The sequence below is a fragment of the Simochromis diagramma genome, unplaced genomic scaffold (genome assembly GCF_900408965.1).
Source record: "Simochromis diagramma unplaced genomic scaffold, fSimDia1.1 OVJJ01000602.1, whole genome shotgun sequence".
Classification (NCBI taxonomy): Eukaryota; Metazoa; Chordata; class Actinopteri; order Cichliformes; family Cichlidae; genus Simochromis; species Simochromis diagramma.
The window spans coordinates 6,754,300-6,781,046 of NW_024387040.1; the positions used below are offsets into that span (position 1 = coordinate 6,754,300).

The window sequence follows — 26,747 nt, forward strand, 5'->3', positions numbered from 1 at the left end:
TAAGTGTGTATATATCTATATATAGATCTTCATTTATTTTAATATTTAAACCCACTAAAAGTTGTAAATACAACTTTTGAATGAAAGGCACAGGAAAAATCAGACAATGCTGATATAATACTCAAAAGAAAAATTATATTACAGTACAAAAAGAGGACAGTTAGTTACGCATGAACAAATCCTTCCAAGTTGACCATCCTCCAGACTCGGGGAAACGGAAATACAGCTGACACAACAAAGGAGAAGGGGGTTCAGAAACAAAAATCCATTAGCCAAACTTGTCTTTATTGCTTTTCCAAACTGGCAAAAGGTCACATCAGCTCTCCAGGTCTCAGAGACGGCCAAAAAATAAACAAACAAACAAACAAAAACTGCTGTGCTTTCTCCTTTCCCCACAGGTGGAGTGGCTCACTTTTGATTATTCGCCTGTCTGTTGACTGTGCTACACAACACTCCACTGGGCATCTGATTCACAACATCAAAACAGTTGACATATAAAACATATGGAGCCAGAGACGGGTTTATTTGATTTTTTTTTTTTTTTAAAAGAAAGATCTCTCACAATGCATTACCAGCTGATCCTACGCTCATTACGCTTTAATTTGTTGGCCCACCAAGTGTAAAATCAACCCAACCTCTAAGTGGTGCCGAGTGTTTAAATATTCAGCAGACATTTCTGGGATTCAAAAAGTGCAGGTCAGAAGCCATTTCTGGAGCCAAGAAGTAATTTGGTTATCTTCATTGCTTTTTATACCGTTGGCTTGATGGAGCTTACTGAACTCAACATTAGTGGGAGCATAGCACAGAAGAATTCATTTATAATTACAGAGATTTAAAAAAAAAAAAAAAAAAAAAAACAGAGTCTGAAAGAAGATGCCACTACTATTCACTTTTATCAAGTTTGGGGAAAAAAAAGATTTATCCTATCAAGAGGCTAACAAAGCAGAGGGGGTTTTGTGACATTTAATATGGCTAATTTATGCCTTAGATCTGCCTAGAGTTTTGGTTCTTAGGAGAGGAGAATCAGTATGCAGGCCTGACAGCTCACATAAGATGTGTGTACACATTAAAGTTTTTCTGGACAGCTCTGGTGGGGAACCAAAAATATAACTCTCTGTACTGCTTAGAATTCCTAATTTTACAACTAGCCTCTTTGGTATAGGCAAATCTGCATCAAGAGACCCACCAATGTCCAATTTGTATCTTCTTTTTCCTAAAAACAGCTGTCTCAAGCTCTCACTGGTCCCATTAAAAGGGAAAGATGGGGTGGGGGAGACAGTCCAGGATGATTGCATCAATTCTATAACTTGGTGATCAGGTGATTGTTTGGAATAGCAGGAAATTATGCTTCTACAGACATCAAGGGTTTTCCTTTCGTCCTGCATGAAAATGAAAACTCCAAACTTTCTGTTTATCCTCTAAACTTGATGCAGCCTGGCCTTTTCTGTTGCCAGACAGCAGATTCATGCTACTTCCACCTTCTCTGCAGCAATGCTACAGAGGGGGGCAAAGCCATGGCACAGCAAAAAAAGGAAGGAAAAAAATAAAAGAAAAACTTAAACTTGGATTCAGTTTTGAAAAGAACAGCAAATTTAAACAAGAGAAATTAGTGTTACGATCAAACACAACAGTTCGGATGGACTGAGGAATGGCAGGAGGATCGACGTGGTCGGGGCTATGTCATGTTGCCGCGGCCGCTTGGACGCTCTGGTTTGTGTAAGCCTGTGTCCAGTGAAGGATGCGTTTACCAGAGCCCTTTCTCATCTTCCCATCCCCCAGAGATGGCAGCCCACCCTGGGTGGGGAGAATTTACCTCAATTCCCTCTCCATCCTGGTTCTAACCAGAATTTTATAGCGCCACATTCCTCTTTTACACAGGAGCAAAGTAAGGTAAAAGCTACAGCTTTGAGAAATCAGCTTTGAAGTTTGATTCTTACCCTTCCTGATGCAAGAGCTAACACCTTCCAGCTCCAAAGCATAAAGGAGAACAAATGACATCATGAACAAGAACCAGGATCTCAAGAGTCCAGAGACAAAAATACAGAATTCAGTCTCTCATTGTGTCAGGCTAACGCCGACTCCATTCATTACCTGGCCATGGCAGAGGAGGAAGCGGCAGCTAGCTGTGTGAGGTATTCGCGCAGTTCCTTTGCTGCCTGAAAGCGGCCGTAACGTTTTTTGGGTTTGGTGCACTCGTCCAACAGAGCCTTGAGTTGTCCATCTTTGGCTATGTGGGCAGGCGGGTCGTGGAGGAGACCTCCAGTGGTGCCCCGCCATGTAGCATACCGTGACAGCAGGTTTTGACATATGGCATAGTAGTTGTGGTCCACAGTGACCCTGGAACAAAGAGAGTCCTTGGAGAAAGACAGACAGGCCTCCCGGTCGCACTCCTCAAACCGGCTCTCGTACCACACGTCGTAGTTTTCCGGCTTGTCTGCAAGAGAACAGATACACAGGTAAATGAATCCACTGCTATGAAAACGTACTAACAGCATTTAGTTAAAACAGATAAAAAAAAAAAAAAAAGCATCTAGTGGATCATAAGCTTTGTTTTTCCCCAGGCGAATGTAATGAAGTGAGGCTGGGTTATGTAGGCCTTGCAAACCTTTAAGAAACTCCTGGAGCTATAAAATCGAGAGCATTTTTAATCTTTTAGGCATTTACACCTTTATTGAGGGTGATACACAAACATGAAACCTGGGGGGGTTGTTGGGTAAGTCACGCAAAAATGGTTCAATCTTTGCATTCGGGGTATTCTGCTAAAGAGCTCCCTCAGATCTAGGCAGGCAGTTTTAGATGAATTCTTTCCTGGTGTAGTAAGAGCATTTCTCTTTCAGCAAACTGTTTTTTCAAAACTAAAGAGAAAAACTAAACTTGAAACTTTGGTAATTACAGTCAACTGTTCCACCGCATCTGACCGTGAAGAATATTTATTTTTTTTAGTTTGTGCAAATTATTACCCATGAAATCAGCCTCAGCAGAAGCTGACAAGACCAAGGTGCCACTTTTGACACCCCACAGGCCCTAATGCGAAATACTATTTTCAAAGCCCAGAGGCAAACAACTCATCTACAGTTTCATTTGACAGAAATGAACCACTTTCCAGATTTATTGAGCAAATAAAATTCTTTCCCCAGCTCATTTCACATTGCTTTTTTCCCCCCTTTAGAGGATTGTGCTGGGAAAGAAGGGGGCCAAGAAAATAACCTGGAATGACGAGAGAGCTATTGGTTTGTGCATTAAAAGCCAGATCAATAGCATGGTGGGGAGGGGGTGGGGGGGTGGGGTTTGGACCCAGAGGATGCAAACACATAATCAGTCTATCAGCGATGTAATGCACTTCTCCTCTGGCTCATCAGTACAACTCAATCAAACATCCAACTCTGCCCTGTTAGCAAGGGGTCTCCATGCCCCCCGAAGAGGAGGGGCACATCAACCTCAATCAGTGTGGGTGATGAAGATGGATATGCCTGCGTATGCATATACCGCAAGCAGGCGCATACATATAAAGACGTACACGCCAAAGCAGCAAGGTGAGGTGAAAGCAATTAATGTTTTGGAGCTGGCCATGCATCACACCTCAGCACTGATTGACAGATGGCATCAGGAGAATGTCCTGTTCCTTTACCCACACACACCCACACACCCACACACACACACCCACACCCCCACACCCACACACACACACACACAAAAAGAAGAAGAGAGCAATAGGTTTGTTCTCAAGGACAAAGATGAGCACAGCAAAGAAAGAAGAAGAAAAAAAAAAAAAAAAAGTACTTTGAGACTCAACTAAAGGCTAAAAAGAACTACGAGGTCTATTTACTTGCACCTCAATGCCTTCAGTTCTCTCCTCCTGCAAGCGCGAGTGTAACAAAGCTAGAAGATTTCCAACACAAACTAAATAATTTCCAATTCAAATGAGTGGAGAGCAGCACATGAGGTAGGCTGCCTAGCCTCACTTGTCTCCTGCATATCTGGTACCTTCCATGTTAAGGAGCTCAGGCTTGACTTGTATACATTCTCCTCACACCTCTGGCTTCACTGGGCTGCACTGAGAGGGGACATTGGGCCTGAAATGCTTGTTAGCGCGGCCTTACTAGTGGCATTCAAGAGTACGAGCCGGTTTTAACAATGTATGCCTGTGTTAGAGTGCATTATTGAATGTAAGAGAATGAGAACGGCGGTGTGTGTGTGTGTGTGTGCTGCTGCATGTGTGTGTTTGTGTAAGCCAGCGGGCGTCAGGGAGAATGAGAGAGTGAGTGAAGTGTGCGTTACATTATACAGCATGTGTTTCCAAAAGCCACTAGGGGTGGAAAACATCCTCAAATGCTATAAACTCAATGATGGGGAATGGCTCCTTTCGCACCACTGGACTGTGCAAACACAGCGCACAGCACAACTTCAACATAGCATGCGTTTTATCTCGCCGAAACACATCACATCAATATGGATGCCCCTAATGAGAGGGTGGAACAGCACACGGCTTTCTGCGTGTTTGATTTGCAAATCAATTGGCCTTAGTTTAGACTGATGAGATTCGCATCACACTCCTTAGCTCGCTTTCAATCTCAGGCTCTAATTGTAGGGATTGAATTCTCTGTTTGTCGGGCCTTGGGAAGTTACCGTGGCTATTTCCTACCGCTGTCCAACACATGGCACTGACCTCGTAATACTCATTATCGCTGTCGTCCCTCTTCGTCCTGCTGCGCCCCGGCACTTGGCACGCACACAAAGAGATTCAGGCGCGCAAACATGCAAGAAGAAAATAAACTTGGGGCTTAAACTCTGAATAGCCAGGGTAAGCAGCTTGAGATGTCAACCTCTAAATGTGTCGGCCAGACCAAGGGAGTCTCAACCTGGATTGTGCTTTAGGGCTTGCAAAAAGGACTACTTGTGACAGGGCGGAAAATTGCAGCTTTTGGCACCAAGGTAAATATACACACTTTAGTGTGGTGCATTGACATATCGCATTATCGCGCACCAAATGAGGGAAAAACTCAAGGGGCAAAAACTCCAGGGCATGTTGGAGTACCTTCCCATGTTGTACATCAATTTGCAGTTTTCTGGTGTCAGATCTTGTAATTTGGCAAAATGGCACTTTATCTCAGGATAAATTCATCACAATACTTTCGCCTACAGCTAAAAAAGTGCATACACACCCCCTTTCTCACACACACACACACACTAGCTCATATCTGTCACAGGGCATAATGGTGGAATCTCAACACCCAGCGACACAACAGTTTATCACTTTAATAGGATTTCTGCAGGAAGGGACAAATCTAAGAGCCTTACTAGGTGGCCTTGCCTCTCTCTGTAGTGGCCCCTAGAAGGGGGACAGAATTGTAGGAAACCGCAGCACTGAGCGTGTGATGTATAACTATCTCTGTCCTTGTTATGAGGTTTATTCTGAGAGGCAAAAAAAAACTAGGGCAGCGGAGATGGCTCGTTATCCGAACGATCTTAGCTTTGATGGGGACGTGCGCGTTAGAGGCAGAAGGGGTGCTGGAGGAGTGTGTATTCTTAGAAGAGAGGAGGCTTCGAGCATGCGTGTCCCTTGAGGCCTTTCCTCAAACCTTCATCACTTCCTCATAAGCTACAGTTTGCGGGTATAGTTCTGACATCAAATGCAGTGTTTTCTAGAAAATACAAACTGTGGACAGCGTTTAAAATCACACTCAGGCTTCGGAAAAACTTTTCCGACGGAGGATTAATTCACGAGTAATTATGTTATAAATAAAAATAATGGTTTATTGGGGGGTTCATAACGTTAGAGAAGCATCAATGACAGGTCCATCATTTCTGCATGTTGCTTTATGTGCTAATGTAAATAACACCCTGTAAAGATGAGCAGCAGTTCTTTATGAAGTGGTTGTGTTTAAAGGCGTCAATGCATACATGTTCACGAACAATGACTTATTGTCATGGCAACTGGAGGGACAGACTGTGAGGTATTACTCACAGACCTATGGACGTACATGTCTGTACACACATACACACAAAGTGAATGTGTGGAAATTTATTGGCAGTGCCACTCACTCTGCTTGATGAGCCTTTTGTCGGCCACAAGAACGTTCTCGGCGTCGACAATGATGACCTTTCCGTCACGTGGGCCGACCGCAAAGTTGTCAAAGCTGACATCGAGCAGGTAGAGGGCGAACTCAAAGTCATTGTTGGTGAGCTGCTCGGCAATGTCCATCAGCTGGCGTGCCAAGTCTACCCTCTTCTCCCACGGCGCATTGTAGAAGCTCCACAGATCCTCACCTACGTAGTTGACAGCTACCACGCGCCCACATGCTCCCAGGTACTTGGCGAACGGCCACCCTTCATCTGACGGAAAGCTCTGGGAAGGAGAAACAGATGAGCGTGGAAGACAGTTTATTTAAAAAATAAAAAAAAAAACAGATAAAAGAAGTCAGGCTGTGTAATGTAGTTGGCTGACAGAAAAAAAGAACCCAAAAACAAAACAATAACAGTGGCACTGAACAGCAAAGGTTAACACATGAATTGGAAGAACCTTCAAATATTCAGAAAATATTTGTTTAACTTGCACACGAATCGGCTTCTTTAACACGGACAGATGAAACAAAAATCCCAAAAAGCAAACACAAAGATTCTGTGTGCAGCCTGAGGTGATGTTTTATACACAATTCTAAGCACAATAGCTGAAAATCTGCCAAGGATCACGTGGGTATAACGGATTAAATTTAATAAAAGCAAAAGCCAGTTTGTGTTAAAGCCCTACAGCTATGAGTTGATGTACGCCGCTATATTCAGTGGTTCCAGAGAACTGATAGGAGATGATTTGTGGTAACAGCAGTTAGCAGGAAAGCCTTATGTGTTGTGATGCAGCTGTGGGGCGATTTAAACTGCTGTGTGATGTCGACTAACTGAGTTAATGCAGCTTGGGCATGCTGACAAGAAATCGCTGTGTATTATAGGTTAAACTGATTAATAATAAGGTAATACCACCAGATGAAGGCGGTACTAGCGCACTAGAGCCTAATCTCTCTTGGATTTATTTGCCTCTGCTGGGGTCAGATATGCATGTGTGACCTATCATCTGCAATTGCCTAATCAAGTGGTCACATTGGTACAGGCAAACACATACACAACTGTGGACAGTTGTACAAACGTACGTGAAACTTAAATGAGATAGGCATGAAGCAGCTGTATCTGGCAAATGTTGCAGGCTGCTGGGGGACTCGAATCTCTAAGTCTCATTACCGCTTCGATCTCCCTCCATGAGCTCTGGTGTCTCACACTTTCCCTGCATCCATTTCTTTTCTCTGGGGCCCATTTCATTGTCGCAGGCTGCCACAATGGTCAGACAAATTAATAGAAAAATAATAGAATGAAAGCCTGTTTTTCTTTTGTTTCGTTTTTTTCCCCGCAGACACATGGGTATTGCTGCAAGCGGTACGCCCTCCACCCTATAAACCCGCTGCCATAGGACTCCATCTTTTATAATAAACACCCGTCCATATGCTAGCCTAATGATTGCCTGCATTTCCTAAGTAACAAATCTCTCCTGGGTTGCAGTTTTTGGCAGGCAGCCGCCACATGGACACAGACTGAGAATTGGGAGCACTTGTCTTTCACAGCAGCCTCGGTCGCCCTCCCTTTCTGAAACCCAATCGCACCTGCGATAAGGCAGGGAACACATCGTGACACTGCAGGTAAGGTGTGAACTACTATCAGTGTTGCATCTCACTTTACACTCGAGGTAATTCAATACTTTACCAGCTTTCAATTTCTGTCATGAGGGTAGGAGGTTAAATATGCATGGCTGCCCCAACTCTTTAAACTTTAATGAAATACAAATTATTTAAAGACATACATTTTAACCCCTTCCATCCTCCTCCTCCCGCACACCACGCAGCTGCTATCTCAAAGACAGCAGCTGGACTCCTGCCACATGGAGACTGTGGCACTGGGAGGATGCAAGTGATCTGGAACCCAAAAGGCATTCAGGTGATGACTATGGTGCGATTTGCAGCTTTGCTTGTGTGCCACTGACTATTTTTGGGGTGTTTTATTTTGAACAGTCTGCAAACTATGCTGTGCATGATGCAATGAAGTCAAGGCAATTCTAAGCCCAACAAAGTCAAGTAAAGGAGCGATGACTCAATGTGACGAATCCAGACAGCAGCAAACTTTTTCCAGCCTATCAGTCTGTTAAGTGGCGTAAATCTATACCTTAGGTGTATCTCTTGTTCCCATCAGTTTTAAGAAAGAGCCACAAGCTTGACTGAAGGACAATGATAAGTTGCATGCGGTGTAGGTCGAACCCATTTCCCTGAGGTGACCCGATCAATCGTGGGCCAGACAACAGTCTGTCCATGAAGCACTACTTGCTTCTTGCTGCCTTGTCTGTCTGTGCTCATCATCACTAGACTTGGCAATGACTCACCCAAACTTCTCCAAAAGCCTGTGCTTCAATAACCTTTGTCTAGACTTTTAGATACAGCAAACTCGACAAGAAGAGAAATTAAAGGAAGTCCATCACATGCTCAGAAATGAATGATAATGGTGGGCTGACTGCACTCCCAAATACTGGCTGGAGGGGAGACAATCCCAGGCTACTGAGATGCCATTAGCCACTGGGCTAAGAGAATTAGGATTAGAGATTTAATAGGCTAAATATCTAAAATGGCTTTCTAATTTCTGAGGGTGGTATATAAAGATTAAGTTGAAGCTTGATCAGTTAGGGGGTATATCCTTCTTAGGCTCGCCTCCCTTTGACCCAAATTCAAGCCTTTATGTTGCTGCAAACCTAAGCGGCTCTCTGTCACAATGACAAAACTTGCCCTGTCCAACATTATGACTAAAACCTCCTTTGCCAAGCATCAACCTCTTCTCTCACGCCTGCAGGGTGGATGGTGAGATGTGGGGTTGTGGGGGCAGCCTGAGAGCCAGAGAGCGGAGAAAAGAAGAGAATACGATGGAGACAGCAAACAGAAGAGACAAACAGAGTGTCTTTCACTTCTACGCTCCAGTAGACAGGAGGAATAAACCAGCAAAGACCTGCCTGCTAAACACATCTCTCTCTTTGTTGTCAGGTTACAGCCCTGAATAGGAGGAAAAAGTAGAGCGACAGCAGATGGGGGGGATGGCTGATGGGAGGGAGGAGAAGGATGAATGCCCTACGGCTACTTTCATATACTGTCAACGGCTGTTATTAGAACGCCTTCATGTCTGTCTGGTCCTCGTTCGTGGTTCTTAACATAGATGTTGCTCGTTCGCGGTGCTGGAAGGCTCGCTGCGCTGCGTCAATTACCTCGGTGCCATTTTTATGAGCTTCCTGTATTTAAATTTTATACACAATAAGTCTGAAAGTGAGAACTACCGAACAGCGTGGGCAGGCACACGAGAGTGGGCACCTGAGCTTTGGATTCAAACTCGCCTATTGCAAGGCTTGATAGATACTCTACGTGTCCCACCAATCATTCTCCCTTAGCGCTCTTTAAACGGTTACTCTGCAGAAGTCATTAACGTCCGCAATGAGGCGTTGAGTGGGGAGGGGGGGGATAAATTGGAAAGCCCAGCCTAATATTACATCCACTGCACTATCTCTGAGCAGACCTGGGAGGTATTCTGGTGTGTGTGTGTGTGTGTGTGTGTGTGTGTGTGTGTGTGTGTGTGTGTGTGTGTGTGTGGGGTTACTGCAAAGGTAGTGAATTTTACCAGTCGTCACCCAATCATGTTATGCTATTTAAAAATGCTGAGGGTGCAAAACTGCCAATGACACATCCCAGCAACTTTTACTGCTTTTTAAAGTCTTATCACTTCTTGTTCCCTTCACTGGATAAGAACCTTTTATTTCCTGCTTAGCAAAACCTTGAACTTGTAAAACATGGAGCCCAATGCTCCCCCCCCCCCCCCCTTCCTACCCTGCAAAAATTTTTTGCCGTGTCACAGAAATAATGAGCTGGGCTCGGGAGACAATGAAAGCAAGGGTGGAAAACAGACTCTTCTCATTAAAGACGACCTCATAGTGACTTCTAGGCCCAAGTCTGACTAATCTAATCTTTAAGGTTGTGCCAATTCGCCACCGTAGCAGTGACTGGTGGGGTTGTTGTGCTTTCCACCCCCTCCCTTGTAATACAGACACACTGGCGTTCTCTCGAGGGTAGATTGGATTGGGCTGAAATGTAACAGGGCCACAGACAAATGGGCAGCCTCTGGAGAAGAGGATGAAACGAATGGAGCGAGAGGCACAGGAACACACACCTGCGTCCTGACATCTGCTGACAAAGGCATGCCCTTCTACAGGGCCACTTGGGGAGGGCGTGGGCGTGCGTGTGAGAGAAAGCGTTCAAAAAGAGGCTCCTTGTTTGGGTGTGCGTGTGAGTGTGTCTACGTGAAACGCCATCCGAGTGCATGTGAATGAGAATACGCAACGTGACCAGGGCTGATAACAACCTCTATTCAAGGGCCGAGTAAACATGAGTGGCTCCCAAGATATTGCCTTGGCTGGCTCGCAGAGAACACTGGACCATCAAACACACGCGCACACACACGTATATGTTGGACGCAGAGTTGAGTTTAAAAGGAAGCAGTTGCCTTCATCTTTGCAACCACAGCTACTTTCTGCGTAAAGGAAATTAGTAGTTGCAACCAAAGTGTGCAGCTTGTTAAAGCCCTAAGCCGGGCGTGGCGTAAATTCTCGACATTTTCTGTCTTTAACAAAACCTCGCCTCTTTGTAACAAACAAGCCAGGACAAGACTCGTAAAGAGTCCTGGGATCAAACTGTAAAGTTGATGACACGTGGCGGATAGACACATTCAGTCAGATAAAACGAAAGAGAGAAAAAAAAAAAAAAAAAACAACTTTGAATCTCAGTATTACAAAATGAACATTATTCAGTCTGTTTATCAGGAGGGATTAGTGTTAAGAAGGAGCCACATCTGTTTTGCAAGGCTTGAAAGGCAGGAGCTGCCAAGCTGGACCTGGGGAAAAAAGAAAAAAAAAAAAAAAAAAAAAAAAAAAACTATTGCTTTTCTGTGCAGCTCTCCTGTTGACCTTGTGTGTCTGGAGGATGTTTGGCGAACCCCGTCTGGCATTTTGCTGGCCATTTATGTTTAAAATCCAGTCAGTTAGTCTGCAGTGAGAGCTCAGACACCACAGGGGAACCAGCCTCATCCAAGCACACATGGTGCAACTTCTTTTCCGTGTCGCACGTCTCCCGCTGCTGCATTTCCTGCTAACCTAGTTTCCCCTCCCTCTCTCCCTTTGTTCCGCCCCTAAACCTGTAATACAGGGCAATGATCCCACATGTTCCAGACATCGGATCCAGGAAATGCCGAGTCACGGCACCACACTGAGGAGTGCATACATGTCTGCTGGTTGAGACAAGCCAACTGTGTAGATCTCTGAATTTAGAATAAGCCTGACCTCTTTCTTTATCCAGGCGTATGGTTCAAAGGCTGCAAAGTTACAGCGCGTACCACTGGCAGCAGTCTTGGGGAACATCCACATCCACTGGTGTACAACTCCACCATTCAGAACCCTTATAAAAGAGGCTTTGGAAAACATGCTGATCCGGCTGTTTCTTGGACAGATGGCCAAAAAGTGATACCTTTGTGAAGGATAACAAAGACAACTAATCTCTGATTGGGTTTAATGCATCAGACAAGTCTTTGTTTCCCCACTCATAAGACTATACTTGCTGTGACCACCCAAGTATAGTTGGAATTCGTTTTTTTGATTCTGTCTGAAAAAAAATGTGAGATTTTTCTAGTGCCCTCACTGTTATTTTGCTACTGTCGAGCAGTCCTTGATCTCAATCACTTGTCTCTTGTCTTATTCTGCAGTCAAACAGACTAACTACACTTTCTTGAACTGAGGCCGGTGACTGAGTTAAGGTAAGGGGTTGGGAGTGCGACATGTAGAGCTAATGCCACTAGCTCTACATGTCGCCAGCTGCAATCAAAAGCGGTGGGTTTGAAATCATGGGAGGGCCACTGTCTTGATACCACCAGAAATACCATGCAGTTCTGCAGGAAACACTGAAAACTAGGCCAATATATTACAGGTAGGGTTTTGTAATTTCCTTCTTTATGTTTGAGTACTCCTTTCCCATTCCCATGGCTTCATCTGACAATGGATGATGTTCATATTACTGGTTTAATATCTTATTATACATGCTATGACAGCCTTTATTTTTCATTTAAAAGTCAATTAATGTCCATCTAGACAAGCGTATGAACAGCCTTATGAATATCAGAAATCTTTGCATGTATAAAAACTGAAAGGACTGCTTGTGCCAAGTGGGAGATCAAAAAAGACACTAGGCTCATATGAGAAAACAAAACCAAGACATCGAGTATAATAATCGATCAGACCACGCAGAATTGGCTTGTACAGGGCAGAAAGACTATGCACATGATTCAGTGAGCTACTTCAAGTCTTGATAGAAATGGGTTAGCTGGCTCTTTGAGTTCTGCAGGTCTTTGCTCTGCAGAGAGAATGAGAGCAGGATGAGGAATGAGTGCACAGGACGGCACAGCTCGGGGTTGCTAGTACACACTCCGCCGCTTACTGATAGCTGAAACCCTTTGCCGACCTGAACCTGAGCCACTGCACATGGAGTCACCCCATAAATCCCCTCCGCTGGAAGATGAGGAATGTATTAAGTCATAGGCAGCAGTGTTCACTCAGTCTAGGTGGTATTGCCGCCCACACAGTTTGGCCTCAGACCTGAAGGCTGTGGGTTTGAGGCCTACATCAAGGGTTGTATATTTCAGAGCAGGCGCCAATTATCTCAGGGGCAACCATGTAAGCATACTGAGCAGGGAGACTGCTGTCACTGTCCCTGCACTCTAACCTCTCTACAGACCAGAGGATGCATGAAGAGAATTCCCCTCTACAAAGAGCAAATACACATATATATACATATTTATTCATTTATTCAACATGCCAGAGAAAGAGTCAAACATTAAAAGAGGGGCCTGTGAACATTTCCCTTTACATACAGTGAGCAGTTAAAATGCAGAGAGTTTTAGAACTAGCAGGGGTGGAAATGCCAAAACTGTACAGATGCTACAGATATCCCTAACCTCTTATAATTTCTCTGACAGGAACCAAGTGCCTTTTGCTTTAATGCAGTAGGCAGTTTTATTACTGCAAGCAAACTGATGTGCTGAAAGGCATATTCTTGCTAACATTAGGGCCCAGGCTCTCCAGGGGACAGAGGATAGTAAAGAGCTGCTTGTTACGGATCAATATTGGCTATCTTAAGGGGTCCAGGGAGAGCTGTGAATGACTGTCTCCTGCACTGCAGAACTGTATCTTCAGGAGCAGGGCATAAGATAGGCTGGGGTGCACACTGTAACAGTAGGAAGCTTTGATGGGGGTGTTGAGGGACAAATCTAAAAAAGAAGCTAGTGGGTGGGATGGGAGGGGGGTTAGCCACAGGCATTTACCTAACCAAACACAGCTGTCAGGCGTGTGTGTGACTGTGTGTACTTGTGTGTGTGCGCGCGCGCGTTTGGAGAGAGGAAGAAAGAGAGAAAGGATTATGGTAACACAAGCAGTCTGGCTCATTCAAACAGAGGAAAACACCACAAGGCTCTGGCTTGTACAACACGCACACACACACACACACACCCGCGTGCACGCACACACACACAGTCACACAAACTCTCGGTTCCTCTCCTCCTTCTCTTCTCGCCTTTCCACCAGGGCCTCCATCCAGCGAGGGCAGCCAAAAAGAGGGGAGTCGAGCCCAGATAACTCCCCGTCTTATCCTAACAGGATTCAGTCTGTACACAAAGGCCTATAAGAATAATGAAAGGGGGTTTGGGAGCAGTTGAAGGAGGGTTAAGCGGCGTACACAACCTCCTCTCTTATGTGCTAAGAGCGTCACAATCCCCAAGACCCAAAAACAAAGGTACTAATCACAGACTACCAACTTAAATACTATTTACTGGCCGACCTCAGCCACTGAGCCAGCCTTTGAGACAGAAGGCTCTCACTTAAGCTGCGATAGCGTGCAGCGTGTGATTAAATGAAAAGAAATAAATAAAACTAAAAACAAAACAGGTTTTGATCCTCTTTGTGAAGAGGCACGATGACCCAGAAAACCAGACCATAAGGGTTTTCCTGCATGGAAATTATAAAGGCTTAAATTCTGTCGATACTTTGCCAGAGCTAGCATATGCTGCAAAAAGGAAATTTTTTTCCCCTCCATAAACTGAATTTTTTTTTTTTTTTTTTTTTAACAACCCACATAAATCTTAAAAAACAGTTTTTCTACTTGTTTTTTTCTTGATATTTGCACGAAACATCACAACAACCTGTCTATAAACTTCAATATTGTCTCCAAAAAAAATTCCTCATTTCATTTCTTTTCAACAGCAAATTGTAAAAATAATTGCTTCTGTGTAACAAATAAGGTTACATGGGAAAATTATGTGCATATTAGTCAAAAAAATAAATAAATAAATAAAAAAAAATCTCCCCAACAAGACTCTTGGAGCATGTTTTAAAACCACACCACCGTTTTAAATTTACAGTTATAGTCATTTAAACTGAGGGATTTAAATTTATGTTACCAACACAAAAATAAATCGAGGTTGTGCAGGTCGCAGCTGAGGTACCACATTTGCCTCACGTTGTGCCAGGAAAAACCCCAAACACAAACTGTTTATTCTGGCTTAGCTTCCTGAAGTGACGGAACATTGTAATGGATTATGCAGAGCTTCATTAATCAGCAGCATACCAAAGAGGCATCCCCCCCCTCCATTTTTTAAAGATTCTAACAAGCTACTGGTGTGTTTGCTCAGAGCTGTGAATGTTTCCTTCCATATTTGCATTAAAATGTTGCTGTCAAAACTGTTAGGAAGAACAGGAGATAAGGTCATCCATGTAATCTCTCCCCTGATTTAGCATCAGTGTCAGAGTTCTTGGGGAAAAAAAATACAGTGTTACGTGAGAGGAGCGTGTCTCCTTGTCAGGTGGGGCCAGAGCGTCGAACTGGATCTGCGAAAGGTGGGGAGAGACTGTAATAGAAAAAGAGGCAGAGAGAGCTGAGAGGTGGGGTGTCTGGGAGTGCACAGATTTGAGTTTAGTGGAGATGAGAGCGCCGCTGACTGAGTTAACCCCACAGGCCTGTCACATCCTATTCTCAGCTCCACTGAGCAAGACAGGGCTGAGGACCAAAAAGGGTGCGAGTACAGTCACATGCTTCTGGCAAACTCGCTAAGCTTAATGATTTGGAAGCGAGGACTAGGCTAAATTGTACTAATTTAAGGTTGGGCCAGATGTACTCCATCAAACACAACCATCACCTGATGAATCGGTGAGTCATCTAGCCACAGGAGAGACGGCAAGGATGGCAAGTAAGATTCGAGCCATGGAAATGAGAAAATGAATTACTCGCTTCTCATGCAAACCGAGTTATTGTTGAATAAGAGGTAAAAATTAAACAGCATCATGTAATTCCGCCGCTTGGCAAAGAGACAACCCCTTGAACAAGCAGATTTATCAAAGTAAAAGAGAAACCTTTCCAGGGTAACTTAAACTGCACCGCTAAGAGGAAATGAGGGGAAAACGGATGAAACTGGATAAGACTACTCTCATTGCACAAGGATTTTTCCTTGTTTGGCTGTCGTCATTTTTGTCTTCCAAAAATATTTATTCCCCAAAGCCAAATTGTCTTCCACGTGACAGAAAAGTGGGGGTGGTGTGTGTGCGTGCAGCACACAAGTGTGCACTCATAGACACCGAGAACACAGAAAACACATTGTTGGCCAGACCCAAAACAACACAGCAGATTGTTTCCCACTGACAAAGAAGGTCTGGTTTCTCATAGTGAATCAGGGCCGATTTACTGCCTGTGGCTTCAAAAGACTGGAAACAGAAGCCTTTCTAAGAGAGAGTGCAGCTCGCTGAGCAGACAGCAGAAATGTTATTCGCATTATTCAACTGAATAAAGCCATAGGAGAGAGAAAGGGGAAAAAAAAGATCCCTAAACAACAACACTGCTAGCTGATGACAAAAGGAAATTATTTACGCTAAATATAGCAAAGTTGAATTATAAAATGAGTGAGAGTTTCCTTTATTCAACCTACTGGAGAGGTGTTTAACTACAACCAGGCAAAATAAAGCGTCACTCATGACCTGACAAGAAGGCAGAGTGATAAATAGTTGAAAAAAAGGCCCGGGTTAGATTAAATAACGAGTCATAAAACTCGGCCCACATTCCTCTATATCTTCTGTTAAAGCCTGTCCCCACACAGCAGCTCAAACCTCTAGCAAAAAATAAAGGAAAAAAAAAAAAAAAATAGGTAGACCAAGGTGTTGTAGTACAGCACGTCTTCTGTTCAATCTCTATAGACGCTATTAATTCTTTATGGTCTGCTGCTGCCCAACCTTGTGCATAGGGCCCTTTCAGTCTCACAGCAAATTTTCTCATCTTTTGAGGTTAGTGATGCTGACGAACAGTCAAAGTACTCAGGATCTGCGAGTCTCTGAGAGGTCTCGCACATTTCTTTGTGCGTTATCTATCCCGGCAGTCTGCGCGCGCCATCTGCTATCCTGCGGCCTTGCGCGAGCAGAGACCCAACGGTTCCTTCTTTTACCCACAGGTCACAAGTTCAGGCTGAGATCAACAATTCATGAGTCCTTGTAAACATGTAAAGTCTCCACGGAGCGGGAAGTGGAAGGAGTTGTGGACAATGTGAGTGCATGATGTGTTTGTGCGTGATGTCTTAAACTGTGTGTCCAAGATAAGACTAAGGCCGTGGTGGTGGTGGGAGGGGTGATTCCCTATGCCTCTGAACTGAAATATAACTGAAGTGATGGAATTGTCTGCACACGTGTGATGAAAAAGTAGGGGAGGAAGCCATAGAAAGAAAAAATAAAAAGGGATGTTGTGAGAATAGGGGAGAAAGGAAGCGAGGGGGAGGGTTGAGCGACCGGACAAAGCTAATCAGATTTTATAGATTGACCAGACTAAAAAGCTGATCCCGCCTTTTGTCCTCTGAAATGCCTGGAGGTGTCCAGTAACACATGTGGGGGACAGTGAGGCGCGCGCGGGGAGGGGGGGGCTAGAGGTGGAGGTCAAAACAAGTTATTGAATGTCTACACGGGCCAAGACCATTGTTGTTCTGTCCCCTCGTGAGACCCTCAATGCCAAACAGAAATTGGAATTGATTGGCCGCCTGTTAATCAGCGGATAAAAAGGATGCGGATGCAGAGAAATACGCCTGCTTTGACATCAGGATGACTGAATAAAGGTGGGTCAGGATTTTTCTCCTAACCTCGTGTCAAAGCTAGACGTTAAACTTTTTTTTTTTTTTTTTTAAAGCATCCTTTTCATTTCAGCAAGATGAACCGTTTGTCTGGTTAGAATGCGTCAAAATCAAGAATGTTCTAATCTTCCCTGTACCGGACAACAAAGCGTCCTGTTGCATTTTCATCAAAACTAAACAGTACATATCCCAAAATCTTCTTTTAAAAAAAATTCATAGATAAAGTAAAACAATTTCTTAAAACTGTTTTTTCTTATAGCAACACTGAAATTCACACAGAAAAACAAGTTAAAAAATATTTTGCAGGACGAATTAAGGATCAAGAATACTGGCACTGATACAGTTTAGCAGCCCTGCAGAGACTGCTCCGTTCCAGTCACACACAAATGATGACAATCCAGTGGACATAGACTTATATTAAAATTAAAAGCAACTTGGACCATTTACAGATGCATCCTTGAATAATTTAAAACTGCCCTACATATGGTGTTAAATATGCAGCACTGCCGCCAGCCAAAAATCGCCTTTTTCCCCTCTCAGAGGCCACAGCTCTTAAACCCTTCTCCATTCTAAGCAGAAGAATATTCTTGCTCCAAATAGCCGGCATGCAGTCTTGAAGTAGCCCTGAGTTTAGGGAGGACTTGATAGCCTGTCTCAGATCTAGGCAAGAGGAAGGAAAGGGATTCCCGCCCTGTAATTTAGTGGGGGCTTTGTGGGCCAACACGCTGTTGCACTGATATTCTGAATCTCCGGGAGTAATCCAGGAGCCGCGTTTTATCATCTGCTCTGAAACCAGCTGCCGCCACGGATCATCTGACAAAGAGGTCTTTGTCAGATGATCCGTGCATCTTTATCCAGATGCAACATTTTCCTCAAAGCGTGTATTTGTCGAGCATGATTTAAAACCAAAACAAAAAACAACAACCCTATCAGCTCTAAGACTGCTTTATACCTGGTAAACACCCAGATTTTAAGAAGTTCAAATGTAGACACAGTACCTGCAATACGAGTGGTTCCGGGTTAAATGCCAGCGTCATGAGCAGCTGCATTCTTTCCGTGTCCTTGAGGTTCTTTAGCAGGAAGCTGCCAGAGTCCTTGGTTTCGGCGTACCTGCGGACCACACGGTCCAGCAGTCTCTGAGAGGGGCAGTGCACCAAGTCTGACCAGCCCTCTACCACATCTGGAGTAAGCAGTCGAACATCGCCGTTGATCCGGGCAAATTCAGTCTTGTACATTGCCTGGATGAGGTCACATCGCGGCCTGCCTGTGGCCCTCTTGCAGATTTTCTGGTCTATCTCGGCCAACTCCTGGTTGGAGCCGAGCCGTTTGAGCACCACGCGACGAGTGCCCTCCCTGGGTTCTCCGTACTGCGCGAAGTAAACATTCTTGACATTGAAAACGTCTAGAAACCGCAGGCGACCCCAAGTCTCAAAGGAAACCTGGCCGTTCATGAACTTGCGGCACCAGCTGGTGCCAAAGCAGGCGGGACACTTGTTGAGATTGATGAATCGTCTGTCCGTGAGCTCATTCTTCTGGAAGGACGCGAACAGGTTGTGGGTGTTCATCAACAAGATGACAAACAATCCCACCACCAACAGGAGCTTTAGACAGCGGTACAGGCGGCCAAGTTTGAGAGGCAGGAAGCGCAGCATGATGTGGATGGGTCAGGAGTGGGGTGTTGAGGGACAGGGGAAGAGGAGGAGGAGGAGGAGAGGTATTGAGATGATCGTCAGGGAGCTAACCTCAATGCCTCTCCGTCATGGTGCAAAGGGGAACCTTCTAAAGCGGCAGACAGGGGCGAGGTTGGCACAGCTGCACTGTGCCAGACTTTGGCAGTGGCCAGTGCGTCATGTTCTCTCTGCAGTTTGTATGTAAACTTGGGCCAGCAGTTCTGAAATCAAACAGACAAAGAGACGGAAAAAAATCATTACATGAGGGAAAATATAAACGCTACACCTTATAATACCAAAAATCCAGCGCCTTGCCTTAAGTAACAGTGGAAAAAGGTTGATTTAATTTCCTTCTCACCCTAAATCCTTACATGTGATCCCACCTTGTAAAACAAAATGCAGCTTCTCTGGAATATGAAATAGTCGCACAAATTTGAATTGCTTGGGTCATTTGAGAGATTTCATTACTTTTTGAGCAGAAATGAGATGGCCCACAGCCAATGCAATAAACCTGCCTGTGCCTGTTTGAGTGCGTTCTCTTTGGGAAATCATTTCTTGTATACTCAAAGTATAAGAAAAATAAATAAAAAGGGAAAATAAAGTGTCAGTGATCAAATTAAGGGGAAATGTAAAACATTGTCTGCAAGTATTAAAATAAAATGTCCTGCATTCAGAGGAAGAGTCCCTCAGTGGGCCCTCCCTCTGCACCAATAAAAATATCCATCACTTTTTCTAAGATGTACTGCAGAATAACTTGCCATCTGAATACCTCAACGGTTACTTCTAAGCTCAGGAATCTTGATTTTGTTTCTCTTGCTTCAGATGGAGCAATCTCGGTTTGCATTGTGATGAGAGTCACACCGTGCAAAGTTTAACCTTTGATCAGAGCTGCCCTGCTTCGTTTTAATCACGCTTTGATGCTGTTTCTTTGAAAATGGCTGCTGTCGCTAAAATAACGTTTCTGGTCGAGAGGGGGAAAAATGAATCTGAATATTTCTACTGAGATTATTAATTTTAGCCAAGAAGGGGGATGGCAAGCCCTATCTGAAGAAGAAAAAAAAAATAAAATCTGGGATCACAGTGAGAGAACAAAGCACTTAGAAAAACCCCACAAGCCCCACTAAAATCTGTCCACGATGAAACCATGTTAGACCCCCCCACCCCCAATCCAGCTTTTAGGCAGTAAGTATTTTAAGTCGCTTTAAGAAATACAATGACTCAGACCATGCAAATTAGCCATCCTCAATTAGAGCTCATTAGGGCATGCCTATTAGGACAGCTGACTTGAGAGGGCATGGCTAACGAGCAGGCACAGTAGTGTGATTAGTTTGTGTGTCGATGGGTTCCCTTGCTTTTAGATCGAAGAGGCGGAGATTCTGGTAGGACACGCGGGCTAAAAGCAACCGAGAAAGCGGCGGCTGTGAGAAACGTGGGCCTGCAGCACGCCAAATAAGAGCCGAATGGAGAAGCTTTTACCCCACACCTCTGTCTGGAAATACCTCAAGCTGATCAGGCCAAGTTGCCTAATGTAAAAATAGACCATATCCAAATAGGGAACTACAGAGTGCCACACTGCATGTTTTTAAAAGGCAAAGAAAAATGTTATTCGAGCATTTCCCCCCCCCCATTCTCGCCACACCACGCGCAATGTGACTCAACACAGCAATAAGGATATGATTTTTTTTCGACATAAATAAAGAGTGAGATAATGAGTTACTGAGAAACTTTACAGCCACATTTTCTACATGGGTAAAAGCCTTTCAATCAAGCTTAAAATGCAATGATTTTAAGTCCTATGGCGGCATTTTTTTAAAAATTCATCTATTACAACACATTACACTGAAAGTTGGAGATGCACTGATTTATCAGACAATATCGACCACTTTCACTGTGTGCCTTATTCAGCTTTTCATTAACTCGTATTATTGAACCTGGACTCTTGTGAAATAAAAAGGAAAGCCGTCATTGCCTGACACAAAAGGGATAATGTATAGCTACAGAGACACACAATGACAAAACATCTGTATCTGGAGTGGCCTTTGGCTAAATTGTTATTTTAAACATTAGACTTACTATTGGCCTCAAATTAACAAATGGTGCATCCTTAATGATGGTAATATTTGGCTGGAATCATCTAGAGAGCACTTCGTGAATATATTGCAAGTGCTACTGATTCTCACATTATCTCATCTCAAGATAACTCAGAAGCGGGGAAAAAAAAAGCAGAACAGAAACTGGTTGTTTTTTTTTCCTCCAATTTATTTCTAGACAGCATTTGAAATTAGCTCTCTGAATAGGGGGGGATAAATACATAAGTAAAGTAGGCCCACACTGGGCTGTCTTAGACAAAAGGATGCATGTCTGTGCCTTTTACTACAGGGAGTGAGAGAAAGCTGATTGCTTGAGGGGAAAACTGAATTTCCCGTTGTTATAAAATCTCGATTCAAGTGCCATTTAGCATCTGACACAGGCAGCCATGACACTGACGTGACTGCAAGATCTCGGGAGCAGATATGAAATTTATCTAGGATGAGCTAAGGGCTCAGAGAGGACGAACCATAACCTCAGCGAGGCCAAGAAGTGTTTCACCTCTTCATCCGTGAGAGAAAGAAACAGAGAGCCGGGGCAAGCTTAAACAAACCCTGAACAAGACCTGGACAGCGCCGAGTAATGAGAAGCACAAGCTGGCAGCCGGCATGAAGAGAATACATAGCTTCGTATTCCTTGCCAGAAAAAGCGTTAGACCACAATTACATAAGGAGCATTACCTGCATTATGTTAGTAATCACACAATGCGAAAGGATCATTTTCTTCCTCTTAATGAAAGACAACTTTAACACTCAAATTATTGTCAATGAAACACAAATCGGCCATCTATGGGTTTATAGCGTGCCACGATTAGCATGGTGCATGAGCGGGTGCAGTTTGAAATGCTACTGGATTTGAGGTTTTTGTTTTGTTTTTTTTATAACCTGCTGCTGCTACAAGCACAGTAATAGTGGGAATAAGATGAAAACATTCAGCTTTATTGGGAGAATGACATGGCAATTTAAGACGGGGATCTCTTTCCCTGGTAATTACCCCACTAGACTGCTTCCTCGTGAATTTTACACCTGCAAAACCATTTATTTAACTCCCCTCACTGACTATTGCGGTATGATGGGAGTTATTTAAGAGAACGTGGCGAGAGAGAAAGGCAGACTGCATAGGGCTCTATGGCAAGGTTGCCTACTCAGGTTCTTGCTGAGGGCAAAGTTCACTTAAAGTTCTAAATTAAAGCCAGATGTTTTTATTGAAGGGCATTGAAATTTAAAGCAGTGTTTTCTTTGGGGCAAACCTCACTGTGCCCACAGAAAACTGTTTCAAATTACCCCCCCCCCTTTCCTACCAGACAACCGTCACAGTGCCTCTTCAAAAGATGGGAGGGATGTAGAATACCAAGAGGAGGGGAAAAAACTCTGTTTAGAATAAGCACCAAATTACTTCTCATGATACAGGGCCGCTGCCAAAAGTGGGCTAAGAAAGTTTTTCAGCGTACTCAGTCTACAAAGTATAGCGGTGAGCGCTTCGAAAGAGAAGCAAAGAAAAGAGGGCAAATCAAAGGATGCCTGACTCCTCATGCATGGAAGATGAGTCCCGCATTCAAAATGTTCCAAGTTTGGCAGATGTTAAGAGCCGCAAAATGGCTCATTACTGGGACTGAAAAGGCACAAGATGAAGCAATAGGCCCCATGTTGGCTTAAAACAGAATGACAAAGGTTGAGACAGAGGAAGATGACATGGTAATATTCTAATATTTCAACTTTTATTAAACTTAGATTTTAAAAGAAAAACTCAGATAAAGAGGAGGGGATTGAAAAGGAAATTTCTTTCTTGAATAATCTTTCCTACAGCTCATTGTGTAAGAACCAGCTTCAGATAATGGTGTGCAAGGGCAAGGCTACTCTCCGGCTAACCCATTTCTTGACTGCACCTGAGGCTAAACTTCATTATGATATAATGAAGTCAAGCCACACAAGAACATGCTTGATTAATTCCAATGGAAATGCAAAAGAGAGTGCACGGTGGGAAGTGGGGAAAAGGACTGAAATACAGTGGAGAAGTCGGTAAAATAGAGAGAGAGAGAGAGAGAAAAAAAAAAAAAAAAAAAAAAAAAAAAAGATAACTGATGTATAACTAGCGGCCAGCAAGAAAAGAGAAGCTTTGAGTTATTGCTCTTGTGATTGAAATGACTGGAAATAGATCACTTGAATACAGAGCAGCACTTCTCCATCTCTGAATGGATGCACACACACGCGAGAGCGTCTACCTGCAGGACCGCTGGCATTACCCCCGAATCCTCAAAGCTGGAGGGGGGAAAAAAGTAACCTCTGCCCCTCACCACCACCGCTGCCGCCACCACCGCCACCTCACTTGGTTTGCAATGTGTGGTTCTAGCTGGAGAGAGGAACTACTGTTGCCAGGATTATCGACCGTGGGAGTCAATAATGTTTGATCACAAAAACATTCAGCCGCAGCCGGGTTGCCTCAGTACAGCAAACACATAGACAGTGATGGATAGATACAAATGACAGTAACATTCGCACGCCTAATGGAAAATTGAGTCCTCGGATTATAAGTACCAATTAGCAGCATCCCCACAATGAACATTAGTCCATTCATCTCTGGCCCAAACCAAACACGAGAGGGGTTTTAATGAGAATATCAATAGTATCTGCTTTGCGCCAAAATGACGCAGCTGTTAAGAACACACTGCGAAGACCTACTCTGGATTCCCCAACTGAAAACAGCTTCTCCCTTTTCTGTTTAATTTAAACAGCTGCACGGTTGCACAACCCACGATCTCTCTGGAAAAGTTTGGGGAGTTGGCATGAATCTGAATCCCACGTTAATGCTACTGCAAGGCAAACATGTCAGCCGAGTGAAATGATTAAAACAAGCTGTCAAAGCGAGCTGCAGTTTAAACAATCGGGAAATGCATTTGGATGGGGAGGAAATGAAATCGATTACCTTAAAGACATTCGTTCTCCCACCTTTGTCTGTTTCTCCGTCTGCTCTACAAGTTACTTTATCTGAGACTGATTTGGCAAGTCTGGAGGTCAAAAACAAAAATATACTGCTGCTGTGGGAGCTTTTAGGCTGCAATTATGAGACGTTCCCCTGCCGAGCACTCAGAAACATTCAAATCAACCACCAGCAGAACGCCTTAAGTGTATCAGGCTATTTTCATAGTTCCCTCGTCAACTAACCTAGCAGAAAGCCTCCGCAATTAGTCTCCCGATATAGAAAAATTAATTTTAAGCAGCCCGTCCTATTCATTAGACTGTAAAGAGAAATTCCATAGGACTTATTATGAGCTTTGTGTGGAACCAAACACTAAAACTCTTGTGCTAATCTTTTTTTTTTCCTTTGAAGGAATCAAGGGCAGCAGTTTTCAAAGAAAGTGCAATTATTACTATGCCACAGAAATCTCATGGTCAGATCTAGTCATTCGTTTTTTTGTTTTTTAAATCCTCTCAAAGTTAAGCTTATATTTTAGGTGCTTTTAGGCTTGACGGAGAAAAAGAAACAGGCTCAACCTGTTGTGTTTTTGCCAAAAGGAAGGCGAATCCAAAGCAAACCTGTTGAGATGAAGTGTTTTAAATAGCTTGAAACTACAGTGGGAAATTAAGGGGTGAGAATCGGGGGGGGGGGGGGGGGGGGGGGGGGAATGTTTTGTTAAATAAATACTAAAACGTTAATAGCGCCTCCGGCAAACATGATACCTCCTGGACACCAGCGTTGTTGCTGTAATTTAGTATGATCTGCATACAAATAGAGTTCAGGGGCAGCACAGTCTTCACTCTACAGTGTATCCATTCTCATCCATTTTTCCCCCATTATGCTTTTTCCCCTTTTTTGATTCTACATCAAATTGTGCATAGGAGTCTTGCTATATTCTCTAATGCAAGGCAAATAACGAAGAGATTAAAAACAGCGTGTAATTAGAAGGAAACATACTAACCACCTATGCTTAGACTGTTCCGCTGCAACTAAAATGACACCACCAGCAGTAATAGCGGTAATAATATGCTTCTTGTCACCGCACAGTGGATGTGGGCATCTGATAAGAGTTTGTTTTTAAAAAGCGCTGAGGTTATTTGTCCTTTTTTGCTTTAATTATCTTTGCTTGATCTAAGGTCACACGACGGACACTCGAACTGTTATGCATCCTCTTACTGATATAAAAAAAATCAAAACATTGAGTTTTTATTGCTTTTATGGATTTTTTTTTTCTTTATCGAACTGCTCAAAAATAGACGTGTGAGCGACTTCTGCAATGCACAATTTACCTCCTCTCGCTTTAAATAAAAAACAAAACAAAAAAGAAAAAGAGTTCAAAGGCAGCACGGACTGCAAAGAGAAGAAACAACTGTGAAACAAACCTGTGACTTTTCCCCCCTCTCCGGCTTTGTAGTGAAATGGTTAGCGCTCAGCTGATATCATTCTTCAAAGTTGCGGCTACTTACGAGGCGGACGAGAGGGGACTTTAAAACACCGGTGATTGTATCTCAGCCGAAAGCTGCTTCTTCAAAGCTCGACGAAGATCTCTATCAAGCACACTCAAACGGGCTTCCCATTTCTAGCTCTTAGGTATCTAGCCAGCTAGCCTGCTAGCCGCTGAAATAAACAGTTGAGCTGTCGAGTCCTTAACTCTTCGTTTACCGGATGTTTCCGACTGGACGACGGAGTCCTCTTTACAAAGGACAACAGCGTCCGTGCGGTGAATTAACGTCCATATCTGTCCGCGTGTTGCGAGTCCCGTCCGCGGTCACGGTATTGCCTCTTTTCTTGTTCTCTCAGGCAGCTGCTCACTCCTCTCCAACACCACAATGGGTTCTGTTTCGACTCTTTTCAACACCAGCCTCTTTACTCTTTACGACAACCGTTCTCTGTTTACGGGCACGGTTGCTAAGCGATTATTCTAATATTGTCTTGTCTGGAATGCCGCCCCCAGTGCAAACTTTACCAGAATTTCTATTTTTTTCCTTTCATGTCGCTCCAATTAGGCTAACACCAGCCTTTTAAAGAATTTGTAACATTACCTGAAATTAATGTTCATTTTAGATTGTTGTACCGTTTAGTTTAATGTGAGACGGAAAGAAAGATGCTAGAGGTGGTAAGTAAAATAAACCATACTGCTAATATAAACGGCTGCATAGTTAAAGTAAACTCATACAAGGTCTAATTGATATACTTTTTTCATTTTTTTCAGTCAACAAGAGCACAATAAAATAAAATAAAGACAATACACTGCAAGTAAAAGATGTCGTGCTCAGTCAATGTGGCCTAAAATAAAGACTAATTCATAAACCACTTAATTTTATTTTATTCTCTGTTAATTTCTGACTATGAATGATTCACATACTGATAAAGAACGATAAACAGTACGATCAAATATCGCAGCAGCTGAGAATCACGCTTTCATATGTTTGCATTGTCCGCCATCTGCTGGAAAATAGGAGGATGACACCCAACGTGTGTTATTTTCTGTGGCTTACGAAAACACCGTCAATATTTTTTATTGCTTTGCAAAAACATAATGTCAGCAGAACAGGTAAGTAACTGTGACACGTATTCTTTTCCCACGCGATAAAGGATTTAATATATCTCTCTGAATGTCCAGTTCTTGCGTGTGCTTAACTTTTCTTTGATTGTATCTGATTTCATCGGCCTACATTTGTGTTGCATTAATGACGAAGCATAAAGCAGCTCTGTATTTCGTCATTTATAAAAAAAAAAAAAAAAAAAACCCAAAAAGCATACCAACACATT

At 43.5% G+C, this 26,747-nt stretch overlaps 1 protein-coding gene across 3 annotated transcripts; it reads right to left on the bottom strand.

Moving 5' to 3' along the window:
- Positions 1-25,852, bottom strand: dipk2ab (divergent protein kinase domain 2Ab). Of its 3 annotated transcripts, none has more exons than XM_040044432.1 (4): positions 25,638-25,852; positions 18,261-19,153; positions 6,043-6,346; positions 1-2,434 (listed from the first exon to the last, which is right to left on the bottom strand). In XM_040044432.1, the coding sequence occupies exons 2-4, from the start codon at positions 18,912-18,914 to the stop codon at positions 2,088-2,090; spliced, it is 1,305 nt and encodes a 434-aa protein (XP_039900366.1). In that variant the 5' UTR covers positions 18,915-19,153; positions 25,638-25,852; the 3' UTR covers positions 1-2,087. The 3 variants fall into 3 exon arrangements, with proteins under 3 accessions (XP_039900366.1, XP_039900365.1, XP_039900364.1); XM_040044431.1 differs by having other exon boundaries at positions 25,442-25,852; XM_040044430.1 differs by having other exon boundaries at positions 25,358-25,852.
- Between the last annotated feature and the right edge of the window lie 895 nt (positions 25,853-26,747).

What these genes read in the sequence shown, in the direction of transcription:
- dipk2ab (XM_040044432.1), bottom strand. Translation starts at nt 18,914, where the DNA reads ATGCTGCGCTTCCTGCCTCTCAAACTTGGCCGCCTGTACCGCTGTCTA. An exon ending in CGGAACCACTCGTATTGCAG is followed by an intron (nt 6,347 to 18,260) that starts GTACTGTGTCTA and finishes TCTCCTTCCCAG; the next exon opens with AGCTTTCCGTCAGATGAAGG. An exon ending in CAAAAGGCTCATCAAGCAGA is followed by an intron (nt 2,435 to 6,042) that starts GTGAGTGGCACT and finishes GTTCTCTTGCAG; the next exon opens with ACAAGCCGGAAAACTACGAC.